Source organism: Puma concolor, chromosome C1, assembly GCF_028749965.1.
Source record: "Puma concolor isolate L17-30 chromosome C1, mPumCon1.1.hap2, whole genome shotgun sequence".
NCBI lineage: Eukaryota > Metazoa > Chordata > Mammalia > Carnivora > Felidae > Puma > Puma concolor.
Genome location: NC_141674.1, coordinates 211614519 through 211640343, shown reverse-complemented (window position 1 = coordinate 211640343; position 25825 = coordinate 211614519). Strand labels below are relative to the sequence as shown.

The 25825-nt window shown below is 43.8% G+C and overlaps 1 protein-coding gene across 8 annotated transcripts in view; it reads left to right on the top strand.

The window, feature by feature from the left end:
- The window catches only part of COL4A4 (collagen type IV alpha 4 chain), a 131543-nt gene that overhangs the window by 10989 nt on the left and 94729 nt on the right, over nucleotides 1-25825 (top strand). For 6 of the 8 annotated variants that reach the window (XM_086719786.1, XM_086719788.1, XM_086719787.1 and 3 more), the window contains exons 3-5: nucleotides 7324-7482; nucleotides 10472-10514; nucleotides 14430-14507. In XM_086719786.1, the coding sequence (XP_086575912.1) occupies nucleotides 7427-7482; nucleotides 10472-10514; nucleotides 14430-14507 (177 nt within the window). In that variant the 5' untranslated portion in view covers nucleotides 7324-7426. Of the gene's footprint in view, nucleotides 1-2964; nucleotides 2983-3086; nucleotides 3396-7323; nucleotides 7483-10471; nucleotides 10515-14429; nucleotides 14508-25825 lie in introns of those variants that run through there. The other 2 variants (XM_086719789.1, XM_086719785.1) reach the window with 2 other exon arrangements.

Sequence of the window (25825 nt, the reverse complement as noted above, 5' to 3'; positions counted from 1 at the left end):
TCATAGCTTATTCCTCTTTTCTTTCCCCCAGATCTTTTTGCCTCTCCTGACCAATCTTGGCCTCTTCCTGAGTTTTGCCCGGGCTTCCAGTTCCCAATTTTCTAACCCTTCTCTAATATGTTGTGCATGGGAGCTCTTTTTCTCCTACAGGGTATTAGGAAGGAAGGAAACAAACATTTTTTTAACTACTATCACATGTCAGGCACTGTGCTAGGCACTAGCGTAGACTCATGTAATTCTCTCAGGGATTAATTTCACATGCTGAGAAGTCAGAAGCTCAGAGGAGTTATGTACTTGCTCAGGGTTACAAGGCTAAGTGGTCAAGATCTGAGCACAAGGCTTTCTAACTCCAGAGCCTGCTGTTATCCCTAACCGTGAGATGCATGGACCAGGAGAAGAAGGCAGATTGTCTCTGTGGAGGAGGGGAGAAGTCACCAAAGGCACACGTCAGCCTCACAGTACGGGTGGGCCCTGCCTGTTGGGATTATGGGGTGTTACTGCCAGAGCTCAACACAAAGGCAGTTCCCAGAGGTCTGAAAGGTCCAGAGAATTCAGATAGAGTCACCCGGCCCTGCCCAGAGGGGAAAATCACAGACCTAGAGAAACCTGGGGGATTAGTATTTTTGACATGAGACATACAGCATTTTGAGTCAAGAATGTCATTCTTAGCTTGGAGGTGAGGGCCCATCTGGTTTTGAAAATCCATTGTGTATTTTTGGAACATATATCACCTCCATGCGGTTCCCAAGCAGTGACATTATTATGGTTGTTGTCAACTTTTCTGTTGATATTGGGAGGAGTCCTCAAGGAGAAAATGATAATAAAAGCCTATGTTGGCAGAATAGTAAGTTAGCTGAGATATAGTCCAGTTGGCTTTGGACTAACGAATTCAGCTCCAAGGTCAACTGAGGACTCCATAGCACTCTTAAACAATTCAACTGAACCTGCAGGGAAGGCAAGGTGGGGGCGGGATTGGCCATAATCCAGCAGCATGCTGGTCAAGTTGGAACTCAGAGTCATTCTCAAGAATTTACTTGAGTAGTTCTCAAAGTTTTTCCGTGTTGCTTCTCAGAGAACACGAAGCTCCAACCACATTCCAGTGGTTCATGGACCACACAGATTCATGACCTGCTTTATAAGCCTTGTGATACTTACTTGTTGAGATGGATTGTTTTTGCTAAAAAACTCAAACCAACCTGAACTCTTTCAACGTCTGCAGGTAGAGTCAACCCAAGAATATGGGATTTTCTAAATACCAAAACCAAATAAGCAGCTTATATGTTGGGGAAAGGTTGAGTCATCTCTTAACATGGGAAGTGTAAGCCTCGAAAGGAGATGTCCGGCCACTGAGGTGGACACAGCATTGTCATTCTTTTTCTGGGAGCACTTTTCTATCCTTCGAGGCCCTTTTCTTACTTGTTTGCAAAGATGAGCCTTTAGGAATTCTATTTTGGAAAGATAAAGGTATATACAAATAGGTGTTCAGACTATCAGAAAAATTTCACCTTGGAGAGTCTTCAGATAGTTCAGTGTCAGAAGGTCAAAAGAAAGAACGTGTAGATATTAAGTTAATAGGAATTCATTTCACTGAAAGAACAAAAATATTATTATTTAAAAAAGCTCAAAGACTTAATGTTACTTTGGAAAAGAAAAGACATCATACTTATATTACCTTTTTGCGACTGGAAGATTCTGATACTCAGTCTCCTGCTATCCGGTCCTGTAATCTTGACCATTCCCTGCTCCCATCCCCCGGTCGATGAGAACCCAAGCAGGGTGTATTTCTTTTCAAGATTGGGTTGCAGAGAAAACAAATTCCCCGTAGTAGAAATAATGATTTAGAAGGTCTCAGATCTTGTTCCCAGACATAGAATTTGGAAAACATCGAGCAAAGACTCATGAGGAGTCCCAGGGGAATTGGAGTCCAGGAACGTTCATAAAGGAGTGAAAAAAAAATCAGCCCAGGGAGTTGGAAAAAGAGAAGCTAATGATATTTGCTGTATAAGCTAGAGCTTACTGAAATAAATACAGGCTGGGAAAGAGCCTGTGGACCTTACTTTGGTTGTTGAACGAGGCTGATGTTCAGAGATCCAGGATCTTTGGGGGAGATCTTCTGGGGGATCCTCTGGGGGAACCTCCAAGAGAGCTTCCTGTTGGGGTGTCCAGCCTTGGGACCAGCTATGGGGGCAGAGCAATGCGTTTCATCAGACTTGGCTGGACAGGTCAGTTTGCTCAGATAAAGGGAATAGACTATAAGCCTGCATCAGAAATGGGGCAGCTCTTGGGAATGAGCTAGTCTTTCATTCTCTGATGGACCATCAGTCTTTCTCTTTTCACATTTTCCTTTCTTAAAAACCCAATTTTTTATGATTACTGAGGATATCTGTTTCCTCTAAATTCAGGCTTGTGCTTCTCCTAGACCTGTTTCAGCCTTCGAATGTCTGACTCTCCTTCGGGGCGTCTTCCTCCCCCAGCCCCTTTCTTCCCTTTCCTAAGTCCTGTCTCTGAGAGGAGCCATCCAGTTTGCAGTATCCCCCGGCCCTGAGCCAGAGCTCTAGGTCAAGCTCTGGGTTGGGCTGCCTCTAGGTCAGGTGGTTATCTTCCTCCACCACGTGGCTGGCTGATGAAAATCTGGAAATCTGGCCGCACCCTCACTTAGCTGGGCTGAAGGCCGGACCTGAGTGGGCCCTGACACAGCAGCCCCTGGAGAATGCTCCCTTCCTGAGAATAACAGTTGACAAACTAAAGCATGTCCTTTGAAAGGTGCAGAACCTTGGCAGAAGTTTCCTAGGTAGGCAATCTCCCAAAGCAGCTGTTTGCATTGTTTGCATATGTCTTGGTGGCATAGGCGTAGCGCTTTGGGTTGCAAAGTTTTGTTTTTTTTTTTTTTTTTTTTTTTTTTTTGCTAATAATGATAGACTCCATTGGAAACTCCCTGCCTTGGCCAGTCCTATGTGATGACAGCCATGTATTTTTGAGAAGGTAGGTTAGAAGGACACTGTTCTGAGCGAGAGAGTATTTTTGTTTTGTTGTCTGGTGCAGTCAGAAGCTCAGTTGAGACAAAAGTTTTTATGCTCTTAACACAGGCAGTTGCAACGAAGAAACTCCTCTCGGATTGCTGTGGATTACCTGTGTGACTGCGTTTTGACAACACCGATGCTCACGGTGCAAGCTGATCGTCACATGGGCCCTGAGCATCACGTGCTCAGCTGTTGTGGAGACTTAGTTAGGAGAACAGTTATAAATTCTCCATGACTTGTTCATGGCTAGTTTTGGGCTCGACAGACGTGTGGGATTCAGCACGTGCTCATCCAAGGCTTGCTCCGGGTCAAACAGTGAACAAGGCAGTTTTTTACCACTGGCAGCTCCTGGAGAGCAGAGGTCTTCAAGCTGAGGTACATACGCCCTTGGGAGACAGAATGATTCCTAAGAGTTGTGCAGTCAGCTTGGAAGATGAAGTCAAGGAATCAACTTGGAGATTCTCAACTGCTATCATATTCTTTCTTAGAATTGTTCTGTCTGAAGACGGGTCTTTGCTTCATGTTCTCACCACCGCCTTTTACAGTTTTTCCTTTTGCTGGTTTTCACCAGAGAAGCATACCCCTCTGCCCCCACCCACCCTGCTTTGCCCCCCCGAAGGCAAGATCTGTTTGTGAGGCAGACGCTGGGCAGCATAAATGCAGGTGCTGAGAACAGAGAACATTCCACCTTTTGGGTTCCATATCCCTGGGCCAGGTGGTTTCTAGTAAGACTTATCAGGTGGTAGATCACTCAAAATGATTCTTGATGATAAATTCTATATTGCTTTTGGCATACAATTTAGGAGAAGTTCAAAGAACTGCATGACATTTATAGAAGAAATTCCTTCCATTCACAAAGTCTTGTTTCTGTGAATAGATTTATTAGAATTCAAAGTTTTTAGAAATTATAATGGAAGGAGTACTGTTGCTTGACCCACCTCATTTCTTGACCAGATCTCATTTGTTGATCTGGGCTAAATAAACTATTAGAGAAACCGAAATCCCCAATTCATTCATTGCCGAGTACATTTCCAGTAAAATTTCATTTGTAACGTGTTCAATAATTGTTTATCAAAATTTTAATTTATTTGGTTTTGGTGGATTATATACCACTTATCATCATAATGATAAACACATTGAGGCAAAAACATTTATGACTTAGAGATTTGTGATCATAGGAAATAAAAAAAATAATTTATATACATATTTTTGTCGCAGAGAAGCGTAGTAAGGTAATCTATATAAGAATTTTCAAGTATAAAAATACGCTGCACTAGGATATACATGGGGGATGAATTGGAAATATTAGTTCAAGAATGAAAATGAGGTAAAATTTCTAGCTGGCTAAGAACTTGTTGTGCACATATTTTAAGCTGATGGTGGCAAGAACCATCCTTAGAATGATTATGATGGTCCATTGGCTATGTCAGAGTAGGGCTGCAACTCGTTTTGTTTTATAAGTCACCATGTACAATGTTCCATATTATACTCTTAGCACCTTTAAAGAGAAGATGAAAGTGTTTAGATATTAACTCGTAAAAAATGAAAAGGGGGTGTGTGTAACTTAAAAAACATTCTTAGGGGGAGTGTCAGAGCAGACATCTGCAGACTGCTATGCTTAGGTGTCAAATGGCAGAAGGGATCCGTACTGGAGTCAAAACCCCCCAGGTCTACCATTTATTAGCTCTGTGAATTTGCACCAGTTACTTAAACTGACCCAAGCTGGTTTTCCTTCACAACTGAACTAATACTTTCCTTACTGAATTGTGGTGAAGGAAGTGATTTGATGTGCCCAGCACTCTTAGCAGAAGGTCCAAGGTGTAATTAGTGTCCATGCCTCTCCACTTCTCCCAAGGCTGTAACGATCCCTCTTTCCATGGCCCACTTTCTTCCTTTCTCCATCACCTCATGTGTATTCAAAGTTGGCCTTATCTTACATTCTCTGTTAAATACATTTGATTAGCCCAAAGTATATTCTGTAAATTCATTCATCCAATGAATATATATTAAGCGCCAACTCTATTCCAGGCACGATTATGGCCCTGGGGATAACTGTGAATTAAGAGACAAAATCCCTATTGTCACAGAGCTTACTAAGTGCATGGTGATGAGGGTGCATTGGCTGCTCCCAATTAGCGATGTCCTTTCACTAGTGGGAGACCAGTTGGATTTCTGCGGATTGGCCCATCTGTCCATCCACCCAACCAGCCAGCCATCTGGTCATTCAGTTACAAAATGTATTGAGAAACTCCTAAGTGTTAGGACCATGATCAGGCATTCTTGTCTGAAAGTGACTGCAAAAACACTCTATTTTAATAAAATCCCTGTTTGTACGCCCTTTATCACAATATGTGTAGAGATTAATGCATGATGTATCTATTTTGTGGTTAAATGTAAATATCCCTGGTTTTCTTTAATTTTTTGACTATTTCTTATCTGTTTAATGAGTACCTTTTTTTTTTTAATGTTTATTCATTTTTGAGAGACAGAGAGAGAGAGAGAGAGAGCGAGCATGGGCGGGGGAGGGGCAGAGAGAGGGAGACACAGAATCTGAAGCAGGCTCCAGACTTGGAGCTGTCAGCACAGAGCCTGATGCGGGACTCCCACTCATGAACTGTGAGATCATGACCTGAGCCAAAGTCAGATGCTTGACCGACTGAGCCACCCAGGTGCCCCAATTGAGTACCTTTTGAATGATTCAAACCAATTTGTGTATTCCTTCTAAATCAATAATTTGTTTTATTGAGATTTTCTTCCAGTATGCAGCTAAAAAAACATATTAAAAATGATCAATGTGGAGGGATGCCTGGGTGGCTCAGTTGGTTAAGCATCTTATTTCAGTTCAGATCATGATCTCGAGGTCTGTGAGTTCAAGGCTTGTGTCGGGCTCTGTGCTGACAGCTTGGAGCCTGGAGCCTATTTCAGATTCTGTGTGTCTCTCTCTCTGTCCCTCCCCAACTCATGCTCTGTCTCTCTCACTTTCAAAAATAAATAAACAAAAAAAAAATTAAAAAAAACATTGTTTTGAATGATGGATTTGGGGATGGGAAATGATCCGGTCCCTCAAAGTGATTCTTTTTCTACCTGACTTTCAAACTGTATCAAGGAATGTTGTTCTACCACTTACATGGGGAACTAGTATTCCATAAACACAGCATTGAATTAGTTTATCCAGATTTTATCCAGAAATCAAAAAATTTCCATTTGAAGACATTTCAATATCAAGACATTCCTTTAGGCCAGGTCTTTTTATATAATATCTATACCTTTTTTAATCAAAGATATAGAATTTTTTGAATCATATGTTTTCTCTTTTTTTTGAGATAAAATTCACAAAATAAAGTCACTGAATTATTTTAAAGTTCATAATTCAGTGTTTTTTAGTATAGTCATGTGCAACCAGCACCACTATCTAATTCCAGAACATTCCATAGTCTCAAGAAGAAACTTCCCAATTCTCTCCTCCAACCCCTGACAATTACTACTCTACTTTCTGTCTCCATGGAGTTGCCTATTCTGGTTATTTCATAGACATGAAATCATACTATATGTGTCTTTCCCGTAACATGATGTTTTCAAGGTTCATCTATGTATCAGTCCTTCATTCCTTTTTATGGCCAAATCTCTTGTGTGGAAGTAGCACATTTTGCTTATCCATTCATCAGTTGATGGGCGTTTTGCTTGTTTGCACTTTTTGGCTATTATGAATATTTATGTACAAGTTTATGCATGAATATAGTGTCAATTCTCTTGGTTATAACTGGGAGTGGAATTGCTGGGTCTTGTGGTAATTCTGCATTTAACTTTTTGAGGAGCCATCAAAGTGTTTTCCACAACTGTGGAAACCATTTAACATAAAAATATTTTCGTATGTGTTTGCTGTGTGCGTGAAAAGTATATGTTTCTATACTAAAGGCTCCCCTTCCTAGTTCCAAAAAGTAAAAAAATGCACTTAAGTGAATTTTAACTTGGATTTTCAAGGGCAAATGTTAAGTAGGAGAAAATGCCACTTAACAAAATGAAGCAATAATTTTTATACAAGCATTATATACATCTATATTTCATTTCTCAAAAATATATTTATGACACAAATAACTGGAGAGTGTTTTTATTTCTAAGAATAAAATTGGTATTTATTCAGTTTTATTACCACTAAGATTGTTTTGTCAAAAAAAGTTGAACTCCCCCCTTAGAAAATATTTCCATTGCTGTGAATAATGAAAGTAATTATTTTCAACATTATAAAGAATATTGTGTTTTAAGAGATGTATCTATATTTAACATATACAAACTTTAAACCTAGGACATAGCACCCCACTTACAAGTGAGAGTCTTCTGGAAGAGAAGAGAAACCTGACAGAATTTTTTTTAAGTACCAAGACTTGACTGTGAAGTAATCCAGGCACATGGCGTCAATAAAGTGCTCATTCAGGTGGATCAAGCCATTGGCCACAGATCCCTGGTGAGTGTCCTCCGTGTGATAACTTGCTTATATTTAATAATTTCTCCTAAATTTGGTTTTACAGTTATGAATTGTCTGAACGTTTCATGTGTCAAGAGGCCAAAGTGTTCCAGAAACCTATCTATTATGTCTGCTATTTTGTGATTCATTTTTATTAAACACCAGTTCTCTCTACTCTCCCTGAATTACACCCACATCATCGCCAATGGGAAAGACATTCATCTAAAGGCTGCAGATTCTTGTCCTCTTACTAGGTTTTAGGTATCCACATCCTAATCCCTGGATCCTGATAATATGGTCTGTTACAGGTGATGGGGATTTATGTTTGTAGATAACATTAAACTTGCTAATCAGCTGACTTTAGGGAGCTTATTCTGGATTATCTGGGTGGGTCCGGTGTAATCACAAGGGTCCTTAGAAGTGAAAGAGGGAAGCAGGAGGGTGAGGGGCAAAGGAGATGTGACAATGGAAACAGGTCACAGGGATGAGACTGACGTGACCAGCCATTGCTGGCTCTGAAGACGGAAAGGAGACCAGGGGCCAAGGAATGCAGGCAGCCTCCAGAATCTGGAAAATACAAGGACACTGAATCTCCCCCAGAGCCTCCAGAAGGAACACAGCCCTGCCCCCACTTTGATTTTCAACAGTGAGACCCATGTTGGAGAATCATGACATAACAAATTCCTGTTGGTTTTAAGCCACCAAGTTTTTGGTAATGTGTTATGGGGCTGGTAGGAAACTAACATGCTATTGTCAGAAGGGACCAAAAAAGACATTGGGAGTTAAGACAGCAACGTCTTAAATAGTGAAAAATAAGAAAAGTTTTGAGGCCGATGAATATGTATGCATGAGAGAGTGGTAGGAAGAATGGATTTGTTTCAGGACTACAGGAGAATCTAACTTATTTGGAGTGGATGGGGAGGAAACTGCAAAATAGTCTTAATTTTAATGGTTTTTTAAAAGAAAAAAAGAATTGCCTTTTTTTCAATACACACAGCAGCAGGAGGAACTATCAGAGAACAGGGCGAAGGAAGGACAAGAGAGATTGAGCACTGACCCGAACAGCATCCGTCCTTGCCCCCTTCCAGCAAGCTTTTGAGGACATTGCCCAACATTTCTGGGTCAGTTTGCTTTTGTGCAAAATGTGAAAAAAACATGCCCCGACTACAGTCTTTTTTTTTTTTTTTTAAGTTTCTTTATTTTTGACAGAGACAGAGTGTGAGCAGGAGTTGGGGAGGGGCAGAGAGAGAGAGGGAGACAGAGAATCCAAAGCAGTCTCCAGGCTCTGAGCTGTCAGCACAGAGCTTGATGTGGGCCTCAAACCCATGAACTGTGAGATCATGACCTGAGCTGAAGTCGGATGCTCAACCGACTGAGCCACCCAGGCATCCCCATCCCTAACTACAGTTTTAATGAGACTATATATATGGGGATGGCCAAAACCAGTATGGGATGTAACATGTACTTATTTACAAATATCCAAAGTGATAAGGGCCCAATTAGCAAACGGTAGTTATGAATACTTGACTTAAAACATTTTATCCCATGTTTAACACATCTTTCAACTTTTTATTCTCTTAATTACTTAGATACTTCACTGAAATGCCAACCTTACCTTTGTTGGCATTGTCATGAACTCCAACAGCAGGGTTGGGGAGAAGGAAGACCTCAGTGGGGTAGCCAGTAAGCATGGGCTCAGCCTGCCGCAGTCCCCAATCTCCTAGTCTGGGTCTCGTCCAGAGGCACGACTCTGCAGCTTTCTATAATGTTTCTCAGCATTTCAGCATGAGAGGGGGACAGTGTGGAAAAAGAAGGCTCACTTAGGACGTGGGTTTCAGACAGAAGAAAGACTCTACTTAGAAAAAAGGACAGAGCTGGCGGGAAATCACAGCCTGAGTCTGGCTGGACCGCAGCTCTCCTCTCATCCCTGGGAATGATGTGACCTGAGTCCCCAAATCCATCAGAGCTGTTTAAGAATTAAATGACATGATGAATATGAAAGCTCTTTGACCAATATAAGCCCAAGGCAGATGTATGTGAATGTTTAGTGGTTGTCACAGTCAGACTGGGCTCCTGGAATAATACCATACCAGGGCGTTTACGAAGAACAGAAATTTATTTCTCCCAGTTCTGGAGGCTGGCAGTCTGAGATCAGGGTGCCAGTGCAGTGGGTTCTGGTGAGAGTGTCTTCCAGGTTGCAGACTGCCAACATCTTGGTTTGTCCTCACATGGTGGAAAGAGGGGGAGAGAGAGCTCTCTGGGGTCCCTGTATAAAGGGCACTAATCCCATTCATAAGGACTCCACTCTTGTGACCTAATCACCTCCCAAAGGCATTACCTTCTAGTATCATTCTAAAGGGTGAAGATTTCAACTCATAAATTTGTGGGCAGTGGGGGGCAGAGAGATGCTACAAACATTTGGTCCATAACAATGGTCTTTTATGGTTGTATCTCTTCTCTGTTAAAATTTGTTTATAGTTATGATGTTATCCCCAGTGGATTTCTACCTCGCTTACAAGACCCTGAACCACTTAACTCTTCCCTAGCTGATTCATATTATTTTCCTTCCTTTCCAAATCATCTCCCCAGTCCATTAGATTTTCTTCCCTCCTCCCTCCTTCCAGTTGGTTTCACTTAATGGCATCCAGGATACACTGAGCTGCCTCCTTCCCTCACTCATCTACGTTTCATTCAGAGAGTCGTCTCCATTCCCTCATCTACCCATCCAGTCTCACCTTCAGAGTGTCCCCAGGGTACCCAGCCCAGTGAGGACCCCACTAAAGGGGTGTGAGTACTTCTTGACTGAATAGCAAGAGGGAAGATAATGATGACAAGCAGAGAGAGAGTAACATTTATCTTGTCACTGATGACAGTGGCCTATTAGAAAAAAAAAAAAGCCTGGAATTTCTTCTTTTGTTCTTTCTCTTTTTAGTTTGTTTTGCATGAAAATGAACAGTTTATGTTTATCTGCATTTTTGCTGTTTCGTAGGTTGCTTATACTTATCCTGTTTTCTGTACAACACATATATGCGGTAAGTACATTAATTAGCTCTGATTGCATGCATTATTCTTGTTATAAGCCTTTTTGTCTGTGGGACTCAGTTTTCTCATCTGTAAAATGAAAGGCTGGACTAGGTGAGCTCTAAGGTTTCTTTTCCACACTCAAAACTGCTTACCAAATTGCCCAGGTATTGGGGATTTCTTCATTTTATAACATTACCCTGTGTTAAAATCTTTTTTTGAAGGGGGGCTGGAAGCGGCTGGCCTACTTCAAGATTAAATCAAGACATACAAGATTACATGTGAACATTTTAACTCTGGAGAAGGATAAACCTAGAATATTCTGTAATAAGATCTCTGTCTTCTGCTTCCCACTGAGGAATCTGAGTTATTAAACCCAACCCCAGACATTTCTGGGAAATCACACTATGGACTGCCAGTAACTCAGATCTTGAGATAACTGAACGGGTTAAGTCACCCTAGTGAGCACGTCCCCATCTGCCATCCTCTCTGGCTTGGATTTACCCAGTCCAGTTTCTGTTATTTCAGTTAACATGGGTCTTTTCAAGGCAAATCAAAATAGAAAGTTGCTTTCTGTTCTCCTTTTCCTACTGGTCAGGACCAGAGAGGAATCAGAAGGTCTCCCCAAGTAGGATGATATGCCGTGTACCACTTAGTCCCATGCATTTGAGAGCATCATCTGAAGTAAGAATGGAAACACACTGAGATATGTGTCTGGATTTCTTTTTACTTGATTTCTCTAAGTTTATTTTTGTATTATATTCTCTTCCCCCCCCCCCCCCCCACCACCCCATTAGAAGAGCCTACAGAGTCTTAAATTTCACTTCCTTTCTTTCTTATGTTCCATACGTGGGAAAAAAAATTCTTGAAACAAAGACTCATCTAGCCTGGACCCTCCTATCAGGTTGTGCTATGCAGAGATATTAGAGATTTCACACCAAAGTTGCGATACTATAGTTGTCTTTTAAAGATAGTGATATAAATTGATGCAAAAGTTATGGGAGGCAATTTGGCATTATCCTTCAGAATTTCAAATGTGTAATCCTGTTGACCCAGGAAGTTTCCTTTTGGGAATTTATTATATATGTTTATACTGACTTGCACATAAAGAAAACACACAAAAATATTGTAGTGTTTAGTAACGAAGGGAGGTAGCTAACGGCCCATCAAGAAGGACAGATTAAACAAGTACTTCATGTGAGGAAGAGCGATTCTATTAACTTGGAATGACTTTGAAGGCATCTAAGTGAAGGCAGCAAGGTACAGAGAAATATACCATTTGGGTAAAAATAAAACAAGATTCAAATCACCAAAAAGTGTGTGTGTGGGTGGGTGTGCGTGCGCGTGTGTGTATGTGAGTGTGTGCATATGTGTTCCTGGTGTGAAAGTGCTCATAACTACCCAGAAACAGATTGAGGAGAGTGATTGCCTCTAGGTGAGGGAATGGGAGGGCCTGGGCTGGAAAAGAAAATTTCTTTCCCCATTATACTCTTTTGCCCTGTTTGAATTTTTTATCATATGCAAATGTTGTTTTTCAAAAAAGAAAATAGAGGTATGCATGTAGGACCAGTTATTAATCTAGAAATTAATAACGTACCTCATAAACATTTTATTCAACATACGTTTGTTTAAAAAATATCTGGGCTAAAACAGGAACTTTTCTTTTTTTTCCTCTTTGAAGAATGACATTAGTTTTGGAGAACATCAGTGTATTCCGGTGAATATGGTTTCTACTTTGAATGTTGCCTTGGTGTGAGCCATAGTATTTATCTTTTTCAAATGGGTTCATACAGTCTGTTTTTGTGGCACATATTTTCCCTCTATGAATGCCTCCCCTAAAGTGGTATTTATTGGGCTATATCTAACGTACAAAAACTTCTTAGAGCCTAAAATTACCTCTTGCTTTTTTCTTTTATCAGTACCAAAGCTTTACATGTGACTATTTCTGGTTTTTTTTTTTTTTAATTAGAATCTGTTAATTTATTTTACACCAATTCTTTCCTGAAATGTAATTTTCAGATGCTACAAACATCTCTGTGATGGTTGGCACAATTAAGAAAAAAAAAACAATAAAAGAACAAACTTGTCTTTATTATCAAGCCAGCTAATCAACTGACCTTCTTTCTCTGGTTGTTTTGATATTTCACTGAACACATAGTAATGAGTCCCAACCTTAAATGAACCCAAGGATTCAGACCAGTTGCTTTAAAGTGTTTTCATGGTGTCCTGGACCTGGGCATTTAACCTTTTTTTTTTTTTTTTCTCGTCACTTTATCAGAGTTCTGAACTTGATGGTTCTGCATTCATAGATAACAATGTGACTCAAAACTCAAGAGGCATCTATTTTGGAAACTTCAAATACAGTTTTTTTTAACTTAACTCTTGTAAAGGTTCACATTCTTATATACTTTCAATGACTCTAAAGAATTTTGTTTATAAAAATGTCTTTTTTTATTAATGCTTAATTTAAAGATTTTTCTTTTGGGATGTGTCTGAGCATATTTTTTTTTTTTCTAGAAAAAAGAGGTCTAAGTTGTGTGACTGAAAAATAAATACATTCGGTAGATCCTTTTTCCTCCCATACACATACTCATATATATGTGTATGATTACACATGTGTGTATTCATATGTACACCTACTTGTATGTCCTTCCATACATACTTATGTACATTGGTGTGTAGGTATACATATTTGTTTTCCAACTGAACTGTGAGTATTGGTTCAAATGTTGTATGTTTCCCCATTATGCTTTGGTGTAAAGACTCACGTTTATAGCCTTGAATGTAAAAGATCTATCAGTCATAGAAATGTGTGGGTAATATATAAGTGTTACAGTGAGGGCTGGACCAGGCGAGATCATGAACTAGGCGAAGTATATCCCTGGTGCCTTTCTGATATTCCTGTCCACACTCTCAGCTCATAGCATCTAGAGCTGTTTTTGCCACTAGTTCTTCCCAACCCACCGCCCCAGGCTCTGAAGGAATGGTCAGTGTTCATTGTCATTGTCACTGCAGGTGCATCATGGTGGCTGTTTTGTTGTTAAGGGATCTACTTATGGAAACAGTTATTCTGGGATTATGCTTTTGTATTGAAGTGACAGATGACTCTGGATACAGACAATGAGGATTTGTGAGAACAAGGGCCTGATTCTTCCTAAAGAGCGCGCGTGTGTGTGCATGTGTGTGTGTGTGTGTGTGGTATGTGTGTGGTGTGTGTGGTGTGTGTGTGTGTGTGTGTTTGGAAGAAGCATGAAAGTTAAGAAAACATGTGAGTGTGGAGAAACTCTCTAAAGAGAATGTTGGAGAGAGGTTAGCGAGAAGTGGGGAAGGGCTCACCTTATTCAAGTTCAGGAGCTTTCTGGTTGAGAGACACATTAGAGGAACCATCTTGGAGTTTTAGCAGTTTGCAGGAAACAGTTTTCGTGTGAAAATCCAAGGCTGTGACGGGAGCAGTGACCAGGAAGGACTTGATGGTGCTGGAGGGGAAGCAAGAGCGTCCTGAAAAGCAGCCAAGTTTATAATTGAAGTGAGACACCATTGTGTCCTTACAGTTTTCCTAATCATATAGTTTACACTCTAAGATCGTTCACAACTTAGTAAATGAGGTCTTGCCAGGAGAAGGACGTCACAGAAGATTCTTGCTAAAAAAAAAAAAGTGGCCTCAGAAGGGAGCTTTTTTCAATGCCAGCTCACATAAACTTTTATTTTTCTCACACAATCGTCAGCACTCTTATCGAGCCACAATGGAAGTTCTTTGTCTTTTTATGTATCAACATGAGAGTTTTCTTTTCGAGGTTTCCAAGGTAAAGGTATACTGTGGAATTCCCATGAGTTAGGTAAACCGAGATGCTTGTTGTAAGTTAAATATCATGTACCCAGCTAAGCAAGGAATACCAGTTTACTAAACCAGATGCTTCACTTTCCAGAGTGCAAAGAAGTTTATTGGGCCTTGCGGAGGAAGAGATTGCTCAGTTTGCCAGTGCTTTCCTGAAAAAGGGTCTCGGGTAAGTGATGTAAAAATCAGTATGGGCAGTGGGAGGAAGAAATGGGGAGTTACTCATCAACGGGCATAAAGTTTTGGTGATGCAAGATGGGTTAGCTCTAGAGATCTGCTGTAGGGTGTCTACCTAGAGTCAACAATAATGTCATATTCACTGAAACGTTGGTTGGGAGCGGGGGCACCTGGGTGGCTCAGTCGGTTAAGCGCCCAACTTCGGTCAGTCAGATTCTGTGTCCCCCCCCCCCCCTCTCAAAAACAAACATTAAAACATATTTTAAAAAATTGGTTGGGAGAGCAGATCTCATATTAAGTGTCCTTACCACAGTAAAATGTTAGGAAAAAAGTCAACATGGGCAGCATGTTGAAATCTGAGCCATTGTGAATACTTAAAGTTAAGTAGTCCCAGATTCTTAGCATGTTCTGATAATTGTCAATGTTTCTGTTTTACAGTGAAAGTTATGTACATTCTGATAAGCCATCCCAGTTTTATTACACTAGGCATCAAGCTTTGAAGTGCAAGCTGTGATTTACCCAGTGTTTCATACCACACTAATCTTGTGAACTGCCTTATGCAAAAAGGGTCCTGTGCCAAATGGTACATGCTAGGTCGCCATCTTGAAACTCAGGTTGCATATCAGCATTTTTTTTTTTAATGTTTATTTATTTTTGAGAGAGAGCAAGACACAGAGTGAAGCAGGGGAGGGGCAGAGAGAGAGAGAGAGGGAATCCTAAGCAGGCTTCAGGCTGTGAGCTGTCAGCACAGAGCCCAACGCAGGGCTTGAACCCACAAACCGTGAAATCATGACCTGAGCCAAAATCATGAGCCAGGTGCCCCAACATATAAACATTTTAAAGGCTCTGAGAAGTAGTGTAGTGAGGCGGGGGAAACCTGGTTTAAACTTATCTAAAGTGGTATATCCAGACATTGGACTACAAGACTCTTTTTGGGATAGCACCTATTGAAGTCACATGGGCATAGTGTTCTGTATGCATCTATTGTGCATGGCTGCATTTCTTGTGTGCTTCTTACGTGCCGCACACCATCTGTGTTCCCCAAACGCTTTAGGTCCCTGACTCCTCATGACTACTCTCTTACTATCTCAGCGTGCCGACTTTGCAAGGCAGAAGATCAAAGCTCAGAGAGGTGTAGCCTGTTACTCAAGTCCACCCAGGACGGGGCTCTGGGTGACTACACTACGTTCTCTGTCCCCGCAAGGCACAAGAGCCCTCTTGGCTACTGTAGGCGGGTCACTTGAACATTTATGGACCTCTGTCTCCCTTATATTCTGATAGCAGCAGCTGGCGGCCCACCCGCTCATTTGTGCTGGCGTAGTAGATCAAACAATTCTTTGGATTAAAAATACTCCCGCCATCTTACAAGAAAAGAGAAACTTGCTTTAGAAACTTTGGACAGTTTTTGAGTCAGATCAGTGATTCTGTTGCAACATGTTCCCATCGATTCTATAGGGAGTAACGCTCAAAAAGCACAGTTCAGGGATGACCAGTCTACAAGGAGGCAAGACCTCTCCTGAGGGAAGGGGCCATATATTTCTCCCATAGCTTTGCTTTCTCTCTGCACGATACGTGTGCAATATGTAAGGGGCTCCTGTGTTGAGCTCTCTTCCTGAAACCAGCTAACTTTCAGAGCATGAATTATGGCAAATCCCCTCCTGCTTAAACTGCATTGTTTCTTTAATACTCCAAAAACTTTGGAGCTCAGAATTTATCTTAAGGTTTTTCTTTTCCTTTAAAAATTTTTTTTAAACTGCTTTTTAAGTTTATTTATTATGAGAGAGAGAGTGCAAGCAGGGTAGAGGCTGAGAAAGAGAGAGAGGAGAATAAGGATCCCAAGCGGGCTCTGCACTGTCAGGACAGAGCCTGATGCGGGGCTCAAATTCACGAACCTTGAGATCACGACCTGAGCCAAAGGCAGACGCTTAACCAACTGAGGCACCCAGGCGCCCCAATCTTGAGATTTGTCAAGCTGCTTTCATGACATGATTCAAAAAAAGAGGTGCTAACTTCTAGTTATAAAATAAATAAGTCCCGGGAATATACTGTACAGCATGATGAGTATAGTACATAATACTATCTGGTCTATTTGAAGGTTATTGTGAGTAGATCTTAAGAGTTATCATCACAAGGGGGGAAAAAAGTTACTGTGTGAGGACAGATGCTAACTAAACTTATCGTGGTGATCACTTTGCAATCTATACACATATCAAATTATGAAACTAATATAACGTTTATATGTCAGTTACATCTCAATAAAAATTCTTTTAAAAAGTAAAGACACTAAAACCTAGCAATCTAAGAAGTGCCTTTTTCACGTACATGTATGCCTTATTCGGGGGTGGGGGGGAAAGCCTGGCTTTCCTGTGATTTAAAAAAAATATATATTTTAATGTTTATTTATTTTTGAGAGAGAGAGACAGACAGACAGAACATGAGCAGGGGAGGGGCAGAGAGAGAGGGAAACACAGAATCTGAAACAGGCTCCAGGCTCTGAGCTTTCTGCACAGAACCAGACGGGGCCGAACCCACAAACCGTGAGATCATGACTTGAGCCAAAGTCAGATGCTTAACTGACTGAGCCACTCAGGTGCCCCTCCTGTGATTTTTAATATAAACATACCAAGATTGTATAAATGAGAAAGAAATCAGTGCATCTAAATTTTAAGACCCTTTGAGTTTGAGACCCAAGAAAAATGGATCAGCTTCTTGAGAGGATGCTAATGGGGGCATCACAAAACAAATGGGAACAGTTGCTTGAATAAGGCTCTGATGTAAATAAGCCCGAGAATTCTTTTGGTCGGGACATCTGGCGAGGTCTAGAGACATTTGTTGGTTGTCACAACTGGATGGGGGAGGGGTGCTACAGTATCTCGTGGGTATGGGCCAGGGATGCGGTTCGGCATCCCCAATGCACAGAACAGCCCCCACACCAAAAACTTACCTGTGCTGAGTGGACAAACCCTGCTCTCCTCCCACAACAGCTCTGTGAGGCTGATGGGGTTAATATTTTCATCTTTCAATACAAGGAGCCTGGATTTCCACGAGTTTTAATAACTCACTCGTATGTGGAAGAGGTGGAAACCCCACCCCGGTGTCTGACTTTGGTTTTAGCATTTGGCCTGTGATCACAAACATCGGTGCCTGCACACTCACATTCAAACACCAGACCGTCGTCATAACCTTGTGAACTCGGGCGGGTGCTTCGAGCTGCCCAAGCATTCGTTTCCTGGTATTTACACCACGAGTGCTTTCTCTTCTGTGTCCTCGGGTGTTCCGCAATCACGAGCAATGCACCTTGCGTCCCCTAACACAGTCTCCAGTGCCGGGGGTGACGAGGGCTCAGGGGATAGACTGCACTCTGCGGTCTGGGTCCCTGTTGCTGGGTGGTCGGGCAGAACAGAACGCGGAGCGCTGGTCAACCCTTGCCCTTTCTGAGACAGATGGCTCCCACATGAAGGCTGCAAGTTGCTGGCAGCGACGTCCGGCTGGGAGTTTGGGAGCTTGGCTTGCGCATAACTGCCAGGTGGCATGGGAGGTGGGTGCTCCCAAGTACTCAGCAAGCAGCCAACTCACATACCATCTCGGGAGCTGCAGTGACAGCTCGAGGGGGTCTAGAGAGACAGGAATCCACACAGTCCCGGAGGGTGGAGGATCTGCCTGAGACGGTGCAGCCTGCTAGTGGCTCAGCCAGGCATTCCTAAGAAGGAAATGATTCCCCCTTTAGGGGTTCATGCCTGAGTGAGTTGTTTAAGCCCCAAATCAAAACTTCTGTCTCTGGATCGACGCTGGCCCCGTGCAGTGGAACGATGGGGTTGGGCTTGGAACTCTAGACTCAGGCTGGAGCCTGAGGTACAGCTGGGGTGCATCTGAGGCAGGGAGCCAAGGGGGGGTCCTTCACTTCTGACGGAGTGAAGTTCAGCCTCATCAGTGCACCCCGAAGGCCCGCAGTCTGGCCGAACCATGTGTTTCCACCGGCGATCAACACGCTTCCCCTTTGCGCCTCTCCTGCTGCATCACGTGGGCCATCGGCTCTCCCGGAGCGTAATCCGAATATTCTCGCTTGCCTCCCCTTTTCCGGGCTGTCTTCCCACTTCCGCTCTGCCTCTGTTTCTCCTGCCCTCCCCAAGGAGCTCGGTGGAGACTCCAGCTCTCCCAAAGCATTCCCCTCCCTGCCGCAGCTCCTCCCAGCCAGTGCTGAGGCCCCTGGCAGGACCCTGGGCCCCTTCCCTTTACTGCTTGCACCCCGGCCTGTATCTCTGTTTGGGTGTGAGCGTCAGTGCACACGACCCTCTTCATGAGATTACGAGCACACACCCTTCAAGGTCGTCACGTGGACACCTGGAAAATGCTTCTGCTGGCTCCTGGTCCGCAGTGGAAACATAGCAGGCGGTTAGTGCACATAAATCAATACGTGAAAACTAAGTCTCCAGCCTGGGCAGGACTGGGAGCCTGAGTGGGTGGCCACGCTGGCCTGTAGCGTGCTTCCGGGGATACCTGCCACATCTAAGAGAAGCGGGGAGCAGGGTTAGTAGGGAGTCTCCCACCTCAGTCCTCCCCACCCTCACCCGCACACGCATTGTTGAAACCTGTTATTAAATGTGCAATCTCACATAAGCTCAAATTCCCATGTGGTTTCAAGTAGGGCCAGAGAGAAGTATTTTGAACAGTGCCATTAAACAGTCCACGAGCACCCTCGAAAGAGCTCCAGTTGAGGGTAGGAGACTGGAACCCCTGTGCCTTCTTTCTGGTTGAGAGCCTCAGGTGAGAAATAAGGGTTTATCCTATCTGGCTGGTTCTGTTCCTCCAGGCTCTAACAGCCTCCGGTTCTGTGAGGTAGGCATGGCCGTTTGCATATAGCAGCTATTCAGTTGCCTTCCAAAATATTTTGCAGCTATGCCCTGACATTTCCCCTAACCTCCTAATAGTCCCTCTTTGAGGATATGAATGAGGTTGGCACTGGCTGAGATTTTAAGATTTTCTTTGCCAGTTTCAGTGAAGGAATCTTCAGGTTTTTGATGGTTGTCTCCTTGCAGGGAGAATTATGTGTCTTTATAGACTAGACTTGCAGGGAAAATTATGTGTCTTTTACAAGCTCCATTGTAGTAACTAGCATGATGATAAAGACACGTTCTGTAGCATTTTCCAGAATCAAATAGAAAATGTCCATATTTTTCATTGAATGGAGTCCACCAACTATTAAACTGTTAACTGTTCTATTAAGAACTGTATAATTTGACTTTTATGCAAAGAAGCCAAATAGTGTAAAACTCAAGATCTGTTTGTTTTTTTTTCCTTCCTGGTTTGAAAGCTGAAATCACACATTAGCAAATCAGTGTTTCCTTGGGGAAGTTTAAGTCACTAAAAAAATGCACAAGTATTTTCCCCCACAATCTCATTCATTTGTCCCTCATGCTCCTAAGAGCCTGCGTTCCATGATAAAAATGGAATTTACTTGGGAGATTTTAATTATTAACATTTTTAACCATTAAATTATTTGCACACAAAGTTCCAGAACCCGATCTCTTTATCCCTCACACAGCTGTATTCTAGTATAGTCTACAACTGTGAAACAGTCTATAACTGATAAATGGTACAGAGCAATTCTTCTGAGGTCCCAAAGCACACATAAGTCAATGATGTTGTATTTTGGTGGAAGCAGAGTCCAATGACAAGTGACAAATTTGATCTGTCATCCACCCCCTTAGAGTTTTGGTTCTGCTTTATTTTTCTTCCACATCTTTCTCCTCCAAAAACAAACTCCCCAGCTCATTTTGTCTCTGCTGGAGAGTTCTCTGAGTAATGAAGCCCTGCCTGAGACTCAGGTGCTTTCCACGGACACCCCCAGCGAGGGGCCCTGGGAGGGGACGTCCGCCTTGGGGACTGTGGGGAGCTGGACAGGGCATTTGTCGTGCAAAGGCATCTGAATCCAGAGTGGGAGAAAACACAGTGCCTACTGACAAATCTCCCAGTAGAATTTAGCCCACCAGCTGCCAGTTTCCAACTTGGGCTTTGCTTGTTAAAGCGTTCCCCGGTCAGGAATATTAACCTTGAGTTCTGAAGAATGAAAAACTTGCAAACGTTAAAAGAATGGATCTTCCATGGCAAGTGCTTGAGGAAGTAGTTCCATACAGGGTGTGGGAAACCTGGACGTGCCTATCACTCTCTACTATCTGGCCTATTAATAATCATAGTCGTAGAACTAACAATATGAGTCGTAGTTCATATTGGTATGGAAGGATGACTCCAGCCGCTAACAGGGCTTTCAGTAGGCTGACAGAGCTCTCGCTCTGAACCTAGCATTTGTGCTTCAGAAGGAAGGAGGAAAAACAAGCTCTATTTGCCTACTGTGTTGTAGAACGTGTTGTTTTTGCAACCAGGCGAGGTGTCCCGAGCCTCACCAAGGGAATCCTGGTGACAGTTTGGGTCTGGTAGGTTTTGGCGTACCTGCCCTGATCAGTCATCTCATTAAATTGCCAGTGATTTGCAGCACAGCCTTTGGCCTCCTCATGTGGAGTTCAATTCCATGGCAACAACGATTGCTGAACTCTGCGACCCAGCATGAACTGAGGCCAGGCGGCCGCAGAGCTCAGCAAATGTGGGACTACGCTGAACTTGAGTGGACCAAGGTCATTGCCAAAGGGGAGACAGTCTTGTTGTTGGTGAGAACTCAGGACTAGCAATGCAGGTGCATCCCGAAGCAGGGCCTATGGCCCACAGGAAAATGGGAAACAGTATTTGTAGCTCTAGAAAACCTCTGTAGTACAAGGTCAACACCTGACAGACTACATTAATTAAAATGCTGATTTACAAAGAAAGTAAAAATAGATTTTTTTTTTTTTCAAACACCATGTTCAATAAATTGCCACGAAATCCACAGGGAACAACCAGATCTCAGAGGTGCTAAGTTTTTCACTCCTCTGTCATATAAGCTTATCTGCAGTTCTTTCAGCAAATGCCTCTTCATTCATTCCCTCCATTCAGCAAATGGCCATTGAGCATTTGCCATGTGCCTGGCATTGTGAGGCTCCGGTGATCCAGAATGAAGTCCTTGTGGCCTGGAGCTCAGTGTCCAGCAGGAGATTCACCTTCTGGTCATTATTTCTGGGTGCCTCAGGAGTGCCGGGCACTGTTAGGAGCTTGCGTCCTTGCTCTGTCCCAGGGATAATGTGGTCCCCTAACTCGGTTTCATATGGGAGCCTGGGGGTGGGGGACAGGGCAGAGACAGCAGTGGAATCAGAGGCCACCTAGTGATGGCCTGAAAGCCTGTTGTGTCAGTGCCTCGGCTGCCATAATGAAGTGCCATGTGCTCAGTGGCTTAAAACCACAGAAAATATTTTTCTTGCACGTTCTAGAGCCAGAAATGCACAAGTAAGGTGTCACCATTACTGTACTTCTGCTCCGGCAGAGGCTCCTTCTCTGCCTCTCCCAGCTTTTGGTGGCCACCAGCTTTCCTTGGCTGACGGCCCTGTCACTCCAGTCCCCGCCTCTGTCTTCGCACTGCCTTCTCCTCTGTGTCACATCTTCCTCTGCGTCCCTCTCACAAGGGTACATGTAACGGCATTTAGAGGGCCCATGCAGATAATCCGAGATAACCCCCTCCTCTCAAGGGCCTTAACTTTAGCACCTCTTTTGCCATCTCAGGCAATGTCCACGAATCCCAGGGGTTAGGACGGGGACACGTCTTTTTGTGGCCACCATTCGACCTACTGCAAATGTCTGGGCAGAGAGAACAGCCTCCATGCAGACCCTGGGGGAAGAGCCTCCATTCGGACCCTGAAGTGAGAAGGAGGCAGGCTGGCATGTCTGAGGGACTGGAACGTGGCCAGAAAGATTTGGTTGGAGTAGGTGAGGGGGCAGGTGACATGAGGTGCAGTTGGAAAATCAGACACAGGTCCTTCAGTCTAAGAAGGAAGGCTCTGAAGGATCTTAAGAAGGGTGGAAGCAGGTGGATTTACGGTATAAAAAAATCATTCTGGCTGCTGTTTGGAGAACATAGTGTGTGTACATTGGGGGGCAGTGGTAGGGAAAACCCATCAGGGGGCTGCTGCAGTCGCTCAGGTGGGAGGTGAGATTGCTTCGTGGGGGGGGGTTGCGTGAAGAGGTGGGGGAAGCAGGTGCATGAAGAGGTGGGGGAATGTTTGGGAGGCAGGGTTGATAGGAGCGAGGGTGACAGTGGAGGAAGGCGGGCATAGTGTTTACAGCTGTGTGGGCAGTGGTCTCAGGCCGAGGAGCACACGGGGGGGGGGGGGGGGATGATCGTGTGTCTACAAGTCCCATTTTGGTTTTGTAGAGCCAGAGGTCAACTGAATATGGTCAGGGCTCCAAAGAGAAGTCTGGGCTAGGGAGGAAAGTGGAGGGGTTGGTTGTTCAGCGTTGGATGCCATTAACTCCATGGAAAAGGTCAAGTTTGCCCAAGAGAAAGTGAGAAGAGGGCCAGGGCAACCCTGTGGGGAATCCCCCCCCCCCCCAACCAGGAGGAAGGGGGCCGGCACGGAAGACACAGGAGAAAGACACAGAGAGGGCAAGGGGCAGGGACACCAGGAGAACAGAGCCAGGAAGAGGAAGCAAGGTTTAGCTGGTTCTGGCTCCGCCGGGAGCCTACCCAGACCTCTCCACCCTGCCTCATTCAGTTCCCACGGCAGATGTGTGATGTTGGGCTGCTCTTACACCATTTTTAAAAATGGGAAAACCGGGGCGCCTGGGTGGCTCAGTCGGTTAGGCGTCCGACTTCAGCTCAGGTCGCGATCTCACGGTTCGTGAGTTCGAGCCCCACGTCAGGCTCTGGGCTGATGGCTCAGAGCCTGGAGCCTGCTTCCGATTCTGTGTCTCCCTCTCTCTCTGCCCCTCCCCCGTTCATGCTCTGTCTCTCTCTGTCTCAAAAATAAATAAACATTAAAATAAATTTTTTTTTTTTAAAAAAATGGGAAAACCACTCTGTGATGACCAGGTTCAAGACGTGGATTTATTTATTGCTCAGGGGCAAAGCCCTATCTTCCGGTTCTCAGAGCCGTGTTCTTTCCACTGTGCCATGCAGCCTCTTGGGAACACAGCTGCAAATCCAGAGTCTGTGTCACTCCAGGCTAAATGGGCCAGTGGATGCTCTCATTGACAGGTGAGGTGATCTTAAGGTACAAGAAAATACTCTGCCACAACGGTCTGGTCTCCTTGGACTTTCTACTCCTTGAATAACACTTTTTGTTATTTATTTTAATAACCCTTCATGTTATCCATTAGTTTTTCCCGTTATAGGTAGGGAAAGACCTTGGAGGCACTCAGTTAAAGGATTTTATGCTACCTGCGTAGTCCTCTTGGAGGGTTTAAGTAATGTTATGGTGTCGCCTAGTGGATGAATCTTTGAATTACAGCCAAGCATTAAAAAGGCAGGAAGGGCGACGCTGAACTGTTCATTTTAATTATAAAAGTCTTAATCCATTCAGTACTCTCCGAGTTCATGTTTAGAATATATACCACACAAGGCGGTAGCCAAGGTCCTGGGTAGTAATAAAATGTGCACGGATTCCTGACCCCAAAAAGCTTACCAGAAGACATCACCCCAAGCAGATATTAATTAAAGTAACATGCGTGAAACAATAATGAAAAATAGGTGAAGAGTCTATTTAGGTGGTATTTTAGGGTGGACAGGAGAGTTCTTCCGAGAGTGAGATTGATCAGGACTGGGGTAAAAGAGAAGCAGCAATTGAAGTCAGGGGACCTGGGTTCAAATCTCTGTTTCCCCAGGTGATAGTGGCTTCTGGTCACTGGCTTCATCTCTCTGAGCCTCAGCTTCCTTGTTTGGGAAACAGAAAAGTAGAAACAGGGTGACTTTTTTTTCTTTAAAAAAATTTGTTTTTAGTTTATTTAGAGAGACACAGAGACCGTGCTTGTGAGGGGAGGGGCAGAGAGAGGGAGACCGCGAATCCCAAGCAGGTTCTGCACTGTCAGCACAGAGCCCCACGCGGGGCTTGAACCCACGAAACCGCGAGATCATGCCCTGAGCTGAAACCGAGTCGGATGGATGCTTCACCAACTGAGTCACCCAGGCGCCCCCCACGGGTGACCTTATGGATGTAAGGATCCCAGGAGTCAGTGCCTAGAACAACTGCTCAGGGAATGATAGCTGCTGCCATTGGTACCATCACCACCATCATGGTTTTGAGAAGGTACAATAGGAACTACCAATGGAGAAAGGCTGCCATTGCTTCAGGCAAATAGGAGGCACACGTGTGATTGGAGCAGAAAGAGGAGGTGTGGAAATTACAGGGAGTAGGGTTGGCTGGGGTAGAGGAAGGCTGACTGTCCCCATTGCAGAGGGTGATGAAAGCAGTGACACAGGCAAGAGAAGATCGCAGGGGAGTTGACAGTTGTATGTGGATGTGGGTAGAAGCCTGGAATGAAGGAAGAGAGGGAGGCTGGTGCTTGGGTGACCCACATGAGATGACAAGACCATGACAGCGGACGGATTCCTCTGCAGGGAGATGACAGTAAGACAGACACGTGAGATTCAAGTTAAGGCCAAGGGTGGACATGGAGAGCCACATGGTGAGCTCACATGAAGGAACAAAGTTGCCACCTGATGGGTCTGGGGACAGGAGTGGAGCGCGGGGAAATGATGGGAATGATGAGCTGAGTTCTGACATGATGAGTGCGAATTAGCAGAGGAGGAAGGTTCAAGAAGGTGTCTAGAAAATGGTTGGGCGTATAGGGTAGGACTAGAAAATTGCACTTGAGAACGACAGAAATAGAGGTCTTTAATTAATTTGATGAATACTATTATTTCCTGAAGAAACTTTATAAAAGAACACAGAATACATTAAGATATGAAGTTTAAAAACAAGACAAGGCCTGAAGCAATGGACGTGTCGCAGCAGGCACGGTGTGGGGATGGTTTAGTGCATGGGTCCTCCACTCTGCCAGGCTGAGGCAGTGGGAAGAGGAATGGTTTGGGAGAGCCCCTGAATGATGCAGGTTTGAATGCAAACTCACTAGGTATGTGAGTCTGAGCAAGTTGTACCCCTGAATAGACTTTTCTTATCTGTACGGGGGATAATAATTCACGTTTCTCAGTGTTGGTGGCTGGATTAAATGAAGCAAGGTATGGAGAGTGGTGGGCACACAATGATCACATGATGGTCACTGGGCACTTTGATGATCACCTTCGCGGTCTTAGAGACCAAGGGTGATTTGGAAATGTATATGTCATTAGTATAATAAAAGCACCTTTCATATTCATTTATTCATTAATGAAGGAGGAAAGGAACAAACATTTATTTATACTTCTTTGCACTGATTGAACTTCTGGTTAGGCAG